Source organism: Mastigoproctus giganteus, chromosome 11 (genome assembly GCF_048544385.1).
Source record: "Mastigoproctus giganteus isolate SK-2022 chromosome 11, ASM4854438v1, whole genome shotgun sequence".
Taxonomy (NCBI): domain Eukaryota; kingdom Metazoa; phylum Arthropoda; class Arachnida; order Uropygi; family Thelyphonidae; genus Mastigoproctus; species Mastigoproctus giganteus.
In genome coordinates this window covers 130726916-130740383 of record NC_143585.1, presented here as the reverse complement: position 1 = coordinate 130740383, position 13468 = coordinate 130726916, and the positions used below count along the sequence as shown (strand labels likewise).

The window sequence follows — 13468 nt, the reverse complement described above, 5'->3', positions numbered from 1 at the left end:
TTACAAGTTTATCACGAGGCAATTCAAACCTGTTCATTACTTCATCAAGTGCATTTCTAACATCAGTACCGCGAGTTGTTTCGATAAGAGCTACTAGGTCTAACATTTCTTCCTTCACATTTATGTCTGCAGATACATAGCGGACAAAAACGGCTAATTGTGGAACATCCCAAATGTCTGTAGACTCGTCGAGAGCTAAACTAAATGCTGTACAATTTTTCAAATCACACATCAAACTATTTTCAACATTTTTGCTAATTGCACCAATACGAGGCGCCTCCGTAGCCAGGTGGGAAGGAGCAGCAGTGCGTAGCACACGCTTCTTGATTAGACCGGGGTTCGAGCCCGTCACCACCAAATACGGAGGATGCGGAAAGGTCAGGGAATGACCACCGCATATCCCGGAGCAATATGGCCTTAGTTGCTAATGCTCCTAAAAACCAAATAACAAACATAACAAACAAGCACCAATACGACGCTCAGTTGTATGGCATGACATAGGAACCTGTGCGATCAGTTTATGCAGTTTTGTATTATCTGGATACAAAACTTTAACCACTTCTTCCAAGTTTCTTTTAATAAATTCTCCTCCATATGGACGTTTGGCACGAGCAAAATCCTTTATGCCAAAAGAAAAAAAAAAAAAAAAAAAAATTGATTTTCTCTTTTAACAGATTCAGATAAATGCTAAGATTAATTACCTCCTGTTGATTATATATAATCTATTTGTTGTCTGTCATTGAAGTTCTCTGTCTTACAAATTTTCATATTAATCTCAGAAAATGAATGAAACATACTACTTTTCCAAAACTCCTGTATTTCTGCAAAATATAACTAATCAATAATACACTTTATTGACAGAATACATAAAACATATTACTATATTACTGATAGAAAGGTTGACAGACAAAAGAACACATCCAGTGGTGAAATCTGAAAGGATGGTGTCACCTGGTGAGGCAAAATTAAACATAACTTTATTGTCATACTTATTTATTAGTCTAGTCTTGGCTTCTAATAAAAGCCTTTCATTGTACTAGATTTACTATCTGCTAAATTTTGGCCACCTCTCTACATGAAAAAATTACTCTTGGAATAACTGGATTAAGTAATGGTATGATTTAATTCATACTTAAAAGATTTCTGTATTTGGCGTTCTGTAAACAATTCTATATGTGGTTTTCTGTAAACAATACTGTATTTGGTTTTCTATAAACAATTCTATATTAAGTTTTAAACATATATGATTATGTGCTTAGGTTGAATATGCTTTTTGTTAATTTTTATTTTTGTTTTGCAGAATTTAGAGTTGAAAGACTTATTGCCATATGGATTTGCTATTCATCATGCAGGCATGACAAGGTAGTTTTACTTAATATTTTAGCTTAAAGTTTGAGTAGTTATAAAGATTAAATTAAATCAAGGTAGAGAAGGAGCCCTTTAAAAATCACATTTTAAGTAATGTGCCATCACAACATGGAGTTTCTGGTTTTGGATATTTTATAGTTCTTGAACTAACATAGTTTGAAGAATAACCATTAATTACAGCTCTCTGCCTCCCATCTTGCAGCCATCCCATCATCCCATATATAATTGCTGGATTGATCCAGCAATTATATATGGGAGACAGTCAGATGCTTTGCTGAAGTCCAACTAAATAATGTCAAATTCCTTTCCAATATCTGATTCATGAGTGTCTTTCATAATTGCTAACCAGACTAGTTAAACATGATTTTCTCCTTTAAAAACCATGCTCTGTTTCTTTCAAAATACCATGCTCTGTTTCCTTCAAAATACCATTTATATCTAGATGCTCCTGTGTTGCATTTGTAATAATCGCCTCCATGATTTTCCCTACCACCAAAGTCAGGCTGAGTGGTCAGTAGTTACTCTACTATTAGAATGATATTTATGATGTAACCGATATGTTGCCACTTCTCCAATCCAGTGGTGCCCTCATAATTAACCTTAATAGTCTAATAAATTCTCTCCCCTCCTCCCTGATAATTACTCGATATATATCATCAACCCCAGAAGCCTTACTTGCCTTTAGGACCAAAAGTTTTTCTAAACAGTCTTCTGTAATGCAATTCTGTAAGCAGTATTGCTAATTATATGCTACTCAGCTTCACTCACATAGTTTCTCTTCTCCATGAAACTACTTTCATCTGTAAAGATTCATGTGAAGTATACCTATTAGATTCATCAGTAGCATCAGCTGGGTTACATACAACTCTCCTGTATTTGTTATATAATGGTTTCGTGTGATATATAGCAGACTCTCGATTTACCGGTTGTTGTTGTTATTTGGTTTTTAGGAGCATTAGCGACTAAGGCCATATTGCTCCGGGGATATGCGGTGGTCATTCCCTAACCTTCCCACATCCTCCGTATTTGGTGGTCACGGGCTCGAACCCCGGTCTAATCAAGAAGCGTGTACTATGCACTGCTGCTCTTGCCCACCTGGCTGTGGAGGCGCCTCGATTTACCGGGATCGGATTAACCGGGACACTTCAAGACTCCAAATTAAAAAAAAAAAAAATCAACCAGAAATAATAAAATTCAATTAACAACTAGAATAGGTATAAACAGATGTTTTGCAAGACATAAATAAGCGACGAAGTGGCATTATAAGTCATTATTGAGAGATTAGTGTACCTATTATCTTGCAACCCTCACTGTCTTCACATCTGCCGTGCAAAAAAAAAAAAAGAGACCAAATGTTTAGTTTGTTTTAGTGCGTTGCGTCGATTGTTGTGTTCAGTCAGCACAACAAAAGGCAAATTTTGTTTCATTGTTTATGTCAGGGATATCGGAATTTTTATTATTATTATTTTATTTATTTTTTTGTTCAGAAATTGCAAAAATGTTGGGCAAACTCAAGAGTTGTTCTTTCAATTAAACAAAAACTTGATATTATTCAAAAGTTTGAAAACGGTGCATCTGTTAAATCTCTAAAGAACTATTATAATGTTGGTGACCAAACCACATGCGACATTGTAAAAAATAAAGGGAAGCATCATATCGGGCACACGAGTAGTACGTGGTAAGTTTTTTTTATCTATCGCCATACTTTTTACATAGAGGTTGCTGATCCGAGGGGCTTAAATCTGGTATGGGCTTGGCACACCCAGGGTCCTGAGCTGGATATCATCATTCTTCTCTTTCTTGGTGATTCCCTTCTACTCCCCCCCCCCCCTCTCTCTCACACAGGGTAACTCGTGTTTTTTTTTGCCTGGTGCAGCATAAGCCTCAGACTACCTTGCACCATATGGCTAATAATAATTTTTCGATACAGTAAGTCCCCGACTTACGTAGGTTCAGACTTACGTTACGTTATTTATATATTTTTTTTATGACTGAAGATTTCAGTGCCACTATAGCTACCTCACCGTTGTCCCCAGATAAAGTTTTTAATTGAACTAATTAAAAATATATAACTGTTTTTCTTCGTTCTTCTCAGGATATTATGTGGTTTTTGTAATTTTGCCATATTAGGGATATAGTAGCAATATCTTATTAGTCATCCCTGAGTTATGTAAGAAGTCCTGAAATGTATCTCTTACATATGTCGGGGACTATCATCGAAATGTCAGCCAAACTGATGAAATATCATTGGTTTGGCTGAAAGAAGAAGAAGAAATGAATCACTTATAATTTGATCACGTGGAAATCTGCTGTACGCCAATGGAAACAGTGAAAGGAGCAAAGGTGGAGTTGGCCTTCTGGCCAAGAAAGATATAAAAAAACAACATTTGGAATTCAAAAGTACATCACCAGGGGTGTCAAGACTACTACTCAGGATTTCTAAGAGGTACAAGCTAAAGGTTATAATGATTTATGCACCAACATCGAGCCATGATGATGAAGAGGTTTAAGAGATGTACACCGAAATTGAGAGTCTTCTAGATGAGCAGAAAATGCACTACACTATCACTATGGGGGACTGCAATGGTTGGAAAGAAATAAAACAGCACAGAAAGGGGAACTATAGGAAATTTTGGAATTGGTGAAAGAAACAAAAGAGGTGAAAGACTTGTGGAATTTGCCAAATCTCAAGGATTGTCAGTAATAAACACATTTTTCAAGAAAAGGGTGAACAGAAAGTGGACATGGAAGAGCCCGAATGGATTAACAACTAATGAAATCGACTTCATCCTCACTAACAGAAGATATATCGTAAATGATGTTAGTGTCCTGAACAAGGTAAATGTTGGAATTGATCACAGAATGGTAAGATGCACACTTGATATAGAAGTAAGAAAAGAAAGGAAAAAACTGACTCAAGTAAATAATACGAAGGTTTTTGAGATAACAGAAGAGGAGAAAAAGCAGTATATACTCGAACTTAAAAACAAGTTTGAGCTTCTGCAGACTGCTCAGGACCAAGATATTGATGAGGAATATTACAACTTTCTGAAAGTGATAAAGCCCAAGAAACCTATAGGTAAAAAGAAATCCAAATAAAAAAAAATTAGTCAAGAAACACAGGTTATGATGAACCAAAGACGACAAATGAAGAGCAAGATAAACACTGACAAGAAGAAAATTGAGTATACTGAGTTATGTAAAGCCATTAGAAAGAGACTCAGAGAGGACATAAGAAGATTTAACACAAGAAAAGTAGAACAAGCAGTAAGGGAAAACAAAGGACTTAAATCAGCAGCTATGAGCAGTAATACAGAAAGACAAATGATACTGAAACTGAAGAATAGCGATGGTGTACTTATAAATAGCAGAAGACTACTATAGAGAATTATACAAGGAAATGATGCCAGCAGTGGGGAAGATGGATCGCAAATTTTTTTTTTTTTTTTTTTTATGTGAACCCCAAACACGAGAGGTATTAGAACCTATAGTACTTAGTACCATGCTTGGGTTGGAGGTTGAGAAGACAAAAGAAGATATTTGTTGACATTGGACTTGAACTTCTGTAGATTGTAATTTTCAGGAAATACGTATGAAGGAAGGTTGTTCCAGAAAACGGCAGTTGAATGAATAAATGAGGAAGATGAAAAGTTGGTTCTGTGGGTTTGAAGTTGGACAGTAAATGGATGTTGGCTGGTGGCGGCACGTGTTCGGACTGTTTTGAAAGAGAAAGCAGGAATTATAGAAGCCAATTCAGAAGAACAGTGCCCATGGAAGTATCTGTAAAAGAGGCATGCAGCAGAAACAGTGCGTCTATGAGAAAGCGAGTGGAGAGACTCTGTTAGAGATGAGTCATTAATTAACCTAACTGCCCTCTTCTGAATGGAATCAAGAAGCCTGAGAGAGGTTTTGGGGGCACCACCCCAAATGTGGGAACAATATTCCATGGCAGGGTGGATTTGCTATTTATACAGAGTGAGCAGCTGTTTGGAAGAAAAGTAACGCCGAGAGCAAAAGAGAAAACCAAGTTTTTTAGATGCAGAGGAAGCAATATTTGTAATGTGCTTGTGCCAAGAGAGATTAGATGTCAGGGAAATCCCCAAAAGAGATATATCCTTTTGCCTAGAAATTGGAGTGTCACTAAAGATAAGCATAGGAGCAGAAGAATCCTTTTTGCGAGATATAAGACAAGACTGAGTTTTAGAAGGGTTGAAATCAACTAAGTTGTCTTTGCCCCACTGGAGAATTACCTGAAGATCGGCATTTAAGGAATTGGTAGCAGATTTTCGAGAAATTGAAACTGATTGAGCAGGACAAGATTTCTCAAAACGGAAAGTTGAATGCAATGTGCTATCATCGGCAAAACTATGGATAGGATTTCCAGTCAATGGAAGAAGGTCATTGATATACAAGAGGAAAAGAGTGGGGGAAAGAACTGAACCTTGGGGGACACCGGCATTAGTGGAGAAGTTAGAAGACAGAGAGCCATCTACCATCACCCTCAGTGAGCGATCAGAGAGAAAACTGGATAACCAATTACTAAAAACAGTTGGCAAACCATAAGATGGAAGCTTGTTTAGAAGACCTTTATGCCAAACACGATCAAAAGCCTTTGAGATGTCAAGAGCAACTACTTGTGTTTCACCGAACCTTTCCATTGAAGTAGTCCATAAATGGGTAACATAAGCCAGGATATCACCAGTGGATCGACACTGACGGAATCCATACTGGTGATCGTTGATCAGACAGAAGGTTTCTAGGTAGTTTAAGAGTTGGCGGTTAATTGATTTCTCCATTACTTTAGAAAGAGTAGAAGTAATTGCAATGGGACGATAATTGGATGGGAGGGATTTGTCACCCTTTTTAGGAACTGGCTGGATATGAGCAAATTTCCAAGCAGAAGGAAAAACACCTTTGGAATAAGAAAGTGAAAAAAGGCGCAAAGAATAGGAGTAAGTTCAGGAGCACAGATTTTGAGAACAAGTGGAGAAATACCATCAGGACCTGAAGCTTTCTTAGCATCAAGATTCATCACAATCCTTCTGATATCCTTTTGACGGAAGACCACAGGAGGCATTGAATTGACCGTGTTGGGAATGGTGGGAGGTGTTTTGCCAAGTTCATTAATACATGAGCTGGAAGAAAAATGGGATACTAGCAGGTCAGCTTTATCCTTAGCTGAAGTGACAACAGAACCATCTGGTTTGGACAGAGGTGGAAGCAGAGATGGGCAAAAGTTGAGGCCAATAGCTTTGGCAAGAGACCAGAATGCTCAGCTACCATTAGGGCAAGAGGCAAGTTTTCTACTCTTAGCCTGTTCAAACTCTAGTTTAGACTGATTAATAACTGCTTTACAATTGTTGCGAGTTTGGTGTAGGCAGAAAATGAAACTGAAGAATTAGAAACAAGCCAATTACGATATGCAACATTCTTCTCTTGAACAGCCTTAGCACATTTATTGGAAAACCAAGGTTTAGATAAAGGACGAGATTTTAAAGTGGAGTGTGGGATAAAGGATTCCATTCCTGCAAGAATAATTTCACTGACACGATCTGAGCAAACGTTGACATCAGGAGTTTTGAAACAGTAATCCGACCAAGGAAAAGAAGAAAAGAAGTCTCACAGGTCATCCCATTTTGCATTCTTGTAATGCCAAACAACACGAGGTTGGGAATAGCCATGAGATAAAGGTTCCATTGGAGAAGAGACAATCACCAAGTTGTGATCTGAAGTGCCTAAAGGACCTCTCACTTCGACCGTGTACTTAGAAGGGTTGTTTGTGAGAAAAAGATCAAGTGTATTGGCTGTATGATTCGGATTGTCCGGTATTCTTGTAGGTAAATAAACAATCCGTGCTAGGTCATTAGTAATTGCAAAAGCCTCAGCATCTCGACCTGCTGGGTCAGTGTGACTAGAAAACCGAAGCCAGCTGGAGTTGTGAACATTAAAATCACCAAGGAAAATTACCTCACTGTTAGGAAAGTTGGACTGAAGAAAGTCAAGTTGCAACGAGAGGAAGTCAAAGAGCTCCAAGTGATTAGTGGAGTTGGGAGAACGGTAGAGACAACAGATGAATTTGACACAGTGAGGTAGAGAGATTTTAAGCCAGAGAAGATCAAAGAGAGGAGATTCCAAATTGGCAAGTCTCTGGCAGGGAATATCAGAACGGACATATGCACAAGTACCACCTTTGAGGCGAAAGGAATCATACAGCGAATAATTTGGGCATCTGAGATGAGCAGTAGTTGAATCAACCGATAACTGAGATTCTGTCAGAAAAAGTACATGTGGTTTGGCAGACTGCAAGTGGAAATGGACATCGTTGAGATTAGAATTGAGACCACGTATATTTGCGAAATGAATTAGGAAGTCCTTGGGAGGTTTAGATCTTTTCGCAGATAAGCTTGTTTTATTAGTTTGACAATTCATGGTGTATTCAATAGTAAGAAAAAGTGGGTGGGACATGCTGTATGAAGTAATGAAATTTTTGGATATGGCGTACATGTGGTAAGAATATACCCAGATCCTTGACATAACGTGGCCTCGACAATGCTCCCCGCATACACACTACTCGGACTCCCTCCAGTCACTATCTGGCAGAGTAGAGGCAGCAAGATTATACACTAGCTGATCCGGAAGCTTCCTAGAGAGTTACCAATAGGTTCAGTCCGGTGTACTAACTAGCGGCCGGCCTGCGAAAACCGTTTTAGAGCTGTACCCTCGAAATGTAAGGAATATTGGATCTCGCCACGACGTTCATCATAACCTCAAAAGTCATCAATCATACTGCATGATGGAAGAGATAGGGGAGGGTTGACCGGAACTTAACTCTAGAGACTAAACATGGGTTCCACCACTTCAAGCCTCCAATAAGCAAAGTGGTGGTATTTCACCGGTTGATGAGAGTCATCTACCACCTAGTACTGCCTGGTAACATAGAGGGGTGGCATTCCTCCATGTGGTGTGGGCACCACACCTCGACCCCTGCTTACGTTGGTTCACACCTGGGTGGTCACCCACCATGTGCTTGTGCATGGAGGTTATACCCAGGATTACTAACAGTCCCACCATCGTGAAGGTGCAAGCAGAGGATTTGGCTGTCACAGCTAAATTAAGGCAGAAACACATTATTATCACGTCACATGAATCTCGTTATGTCCCTGTCACAGAATAGTACTCTGTGGTCCCTGTTTAACGTAAACTGCGAAGTCGGTCAGAGAAGAAACGTCACTGTAACATAGGGTGACCAGATTAAAAATTTGATCTCTAGATACTTGTGCTTATGTTTGGGGTATTCGTTCCTCGTTTAGGGATACTCAAATTATATCTTAAAAGAAAACCGAACAATTTTTATAACAACCATTTTATTTCTATATTTTGTTGATTTTTACAAATTCGTGGAATGCAAAATTAGTAAAATTTTAATGAAATTAACCGAATTATAGCCCGTGCTTTAATTCTTTTAATTCAGAAAATTTTATTGCAAGAGTTATAAACACTAAAGGAAACTTTTAATAAATATTAACATCAAATGTTTTACATAATTGTTTACAATACATATTCAATAAACCTGATTTATTTTATCAAAAAGAAAATATTTACTTCTCAATACTTTTCATTTGGGCGAATTTTCTTTAACAGTTTTTAATTTGTTAGTGCATATGCATAAAATTCTTTGCATGACATATTGTGATTGGTTCTCTGCAACAGTTCTCCTTCAACGTTCTTATTTCTATCCTTTGAATTTAATTTCCTATATAGGAAGAATTTAATTTCCTGTTTAATCCAATTATGGATGTCATTCAAGGGCAGAATACGCAATTTTGAAATTCAAAAAACTAAGGAAAAATTAGTTATATGTTTAAGGAAAGTTAAAATACTGCAAGTTTAATTTTGAATATGGACTTATTCTATCAAAATACGAAACAAAAATTTTTAATGAAATTTAATAACAACAAAAAACTACTTCTCAACCCTAAAAATTGAACTTGTAAGAAATTGTTATGAGTTGTGCAAATTGAAATGATCTACTTGTTTGTCCTCTCAATTTGTAATTCTGTTGGTCTATTTTCCTCCTTTGGCCATTTTTGAGCATCCCTGTGACTGGACTTTGCGGTGAGTATGCTGAGTAGCTGGTCGAAGTGGAGGGTGCTTCGGAATAGGCACAGGAGCAACGTTCTGGATGTTGTTGTTATTTGTTTTCGCCTAACAAAATTTATGTTCGAACAGAAAAATCTGAGCTCCTGACAATGTCATCTGGCCTTGAAGCTCGGCGTGTTATCTTGTGAATACAGCCAATCACAACACTGCATCTCCGAACAATAAACTAATTAATAAATATAGCCCCCCCCCCACATTTGACGTTTGATATGTATACGAATGAAGTCCCGTGAAGTGATAATAGTGTATTTCCGCCCTTAGTAACATGTACAACATACCTGATGTCCTTCCTGATGAGGTAGAACGGTGTTTCCCAATGATAATAGTGATAATAGTGTATTTCCGCCCTTAGTAACATGTACAACATACCTGATGTCCTTCCTGATGAGGTAGAACGGTGTTTCCCAATGTGGGTCCCACACCCCACATGAGGGAAATTTGATTGTTCAGGGGGGCAATTCAAAAATTGCTCATCTAGAGTTTAAAACAACTGCCTACTATGATTTAACTTGTACAAAAGAAGAATTGTTGGTATCTCAATTTGAAATAAGCATTCGTTAAATGTTGTACTTTCTATAGAGCCGCACTTGTAAGTTTGGAGTAATATCAACTACAGTTTGCTCGGAGAGTATTGCTTACTATGCCTAGTGAAGGAATAGTACGTACTGTACTGTACTGTACTGGACGACTGCTTATGGCATGCGCGATGTGCAAGCAAAGTGGTTGTCTACTGTAGCCTACCGCAATCTCCACATGTTATATGAAATAGGTAATTCCTTTCATACAAACGCTCGTTTGGGCATCGTGACTGTACCTTTGGATAGGTTTGGCAATCTCAGAGTAAAATAAAAAATTACTTTGTCTGCGCACAGAATTATTATTAATGAAGAACCATGTTACACAATGGTGTATGTATTTGTCGTATATGTATATTTTTGTGGTCTCAGTAAATAAGCACATAAGTCCAAAAACTCGAATTTGAAACAGGAGAGGAAAAATAAACTTCACACTCTCATATAAACATGCATATATTCGAATATACAAATATTTATTACTCACACTAAAACTACAATAACGAAGACATCTGCATGTCACATAATAGTAAATAATAAATACTTTATTATAGTGCACTTATCTCATTTTTGACAAATTAGAGACCACAGATTTAATAGCCCGAATTCAGTAATTTGTGTGATTTATTCATTCAAAAAGCATACTAATAATTAATTTTGATATATTAAAATAAAATTAAATTAACTTTAATGCATAACTTATTTTTAGTTTTTGATTTATCTTATATTTATTTATTTCAGTTGCACAGTAAAAAATGGCTAGTGCAAGTAAAATAAAGTTCGTCAGTATTCAGAGGAATACTTAAAATTTGGTTTCATACTCGCTGTCCACAATCAAAGGTCACCTTTTTGTCTTTTATGCCAACAATGCTTGACCAACGAATCAATGAAGCGAGGTCGTCTTGAGGCACATTTGAAGGCGAAACATAATGCTCATGTAAATTCAGATTTAAATTACTTTCAAACTTTAAAGAAGAATTTTGAAAAAAGAGCAACATTAAAGTCTCTGTTTATTGCTCATACTGCAACTGTCAATCGTACTCTTGAGGCTAGTTATGAAATTTCTTTATTCATTGCTAAATCTGGGAAAAATTATACTATAGGAGAGAATTTAATCAAACCATCAATATCAGCATTTCTTAAAACAGTTCTGGAAAAAGATGACAAAGACGTGAAAGCTATGCCACTCAATAACAATACTGTTAGCAGAAGAATAGATGAAATGAGTGAAGATATTGAAATACAACTTGTTGGAAAGCTGAAAACAAGAAAATTCTCAGTGCAAATGGATGAATCAACTTTGAGAGACAGTGAAGCCATACTGATAACTTATGTAAGATATATTGATAAAGGTAATTTTGCTATAGAAATGTTATTCTGTAAATCATTAGAGATCACCACTACCTCCAAAGATATATATATATAATAAGCTAAAAAATTACTTAGATGACAATAATATACCAATGAAAAATATAACATCTTGTTCTGCAGATGGTGCTCTTAATATGATGGGCAAGAAAAATGGCTGCTTAAAATTGATGAAAGATGAAAATCCAGAAATGCTTCTTGCGCATTGTGTTATTCATAGGGAAAACTTCGAAGCTAAAAATATTTCGCCTGTTCTTAATATAGTACTAAAATCAGTTATAAAGTGTGTCAGTGCTATTAAAGCTAATGCCAAATGTGAGCATCTCTTCAAGCTTTTTTGTGAAGAACAAAATGCAGACCATGTGAGACTTTTACTTCACACTGAAGTAAGGTGGCTCTCGAAAGGGAACTGCTTGAAAAGATTTATGGAACTATTTGATACTATTAGTGACTTTTTAAGTGACAAACCTGAAATGAAGCATCTGTTAACGGTCGATGGTAAAGCATTTATGAGTTATTTAGCCGATATCTTTGAAAAACTAAATATATTAAATAAAAAACTTCAAGGAACAAATAAAACTCTCGTCGATGCAAAAGCGAAGATATTTGGTTTCATTACATTTATTGAATTATGTCAAAAATATATTTGTAACAAAAATTTTGAACAGTTTCATTGGCTGCAAAAATGTGAAGTGACTGATACCGCTGTACTTGTTATTGTCGATCATCTGAAAATTCTGTCTGCTGATTTAAAAGAAAGGTTTTCTGATTTAAAACAAATTGATTTTCCAACCTGGATGATGCAACCAATGTTAGTGGATTTGTCTGATGTATCAATGCAGTACCAAGAAGAACTCTCAGAAATGTAAAATGATGAGTCAGTTAAAACTTTATTCAGTATAAAAGGAGCGATGGCATGGCTTTGTGATGAAACAGAAATTAAATACCCAAATTCAACCAACTTTGCAAGAGAGCTATTGTTACTTACCGTTTCCATCTTCATATTTAGCTGAATGTGGATTTAGTGCCATAAATGATTTGTTACTAAAGAAAAGAAATAGACTGGATATCACAAAACGGGGAGACTTGAGACTGAAGCTGACTAAATTGGAGCCCGATATAAAATCTCTCTGCGGCAAGCATCAAGCACAAGGGTCTCACTAAATTTAGTACACTCATCTAGAAGTGACTTCACATGGAATGTTGAAATTATTAAACAATTAAATAATAATTACTAAAAATTAAAATATTATAGAAAAATTTTTCATATAAATTATTTTGTACTTCAATTTTAGTTGTCTATTATATGTTTTGAAAATTTACTTACTGTTTTTTTTCTTAATTTCCTAATGATTTCTTCCTAAAACCTAAGTCTTGTGTCCTGAACAAGTTGAAATTAAGCTTCATTTAGGGAATAATTCAATTTTTGAATATAAAAAATATGTGTATCGGTGTTTCTCAACGATACATAGGGGGCATCAAAATTTTAAAAAGACTTGGGTGGGGTATGAAAAAAAAAAAGGTTGGGAAACACCAAGGTAGAACATGCGTTGAAGAAATTAAGAATCAGAAAGCCCTGGTGGAAGATGAAGTTACTGCAGAGTTATTAAAATTGGGAGGAAGAGACATGGCACAAAAACTGGCAAGACTCTTCACAGAATGCATTAAAAAAGGTGTGATGTGTAAGGAGTGGAATAATGCAACCATAGTTTTGCTGCATAAGAAAGGTGATAAATCAGAAATTGGAAATTATAGACCAATTAGCTTGTTATCCCATATCTACAAGTTATTCACTAGGGTCATTACTAACAGATTAGAAAGAATACTTGATGAGAATCAACCGAAAGAGCAAGCTGGCTTTAGGACAGGATTCTCAACTATGGATCACTTTCACGTAATGTCACAGCTAATGGAGAAAGCAAATGAATATAAAACACAATTATGCCTGGCATTTGTGGATTATGAAAAGGCATTTGACTCCATACAGCATAAGGCAATGT

The 13468-nt window shown here is 36.4% G+C and overlaps 1 protein-coding gene across 1 annotated transcript in view; it reads left to right on the top strand.

Moving 5' to 3' along the window:
* Nucleotides 1-13468, top strand: part of Brr2 (U5 small nuclear ribonucleoprotein l(3)72Ab) — a 570943-nt gene that overhangs the window by 227750 nt on the left and 329725 nt on the right. Inside the window, exon 19 of the mRNA XM_090384330.1 lies at nt 1301-1362. Within this exon, the coding sequence (XP_090240456.1) occupies nt 1301-1362 (62 nt within the window). The remainder of the gene's footprint in view (nt 1-1300; nt 1363-13468) is intronic.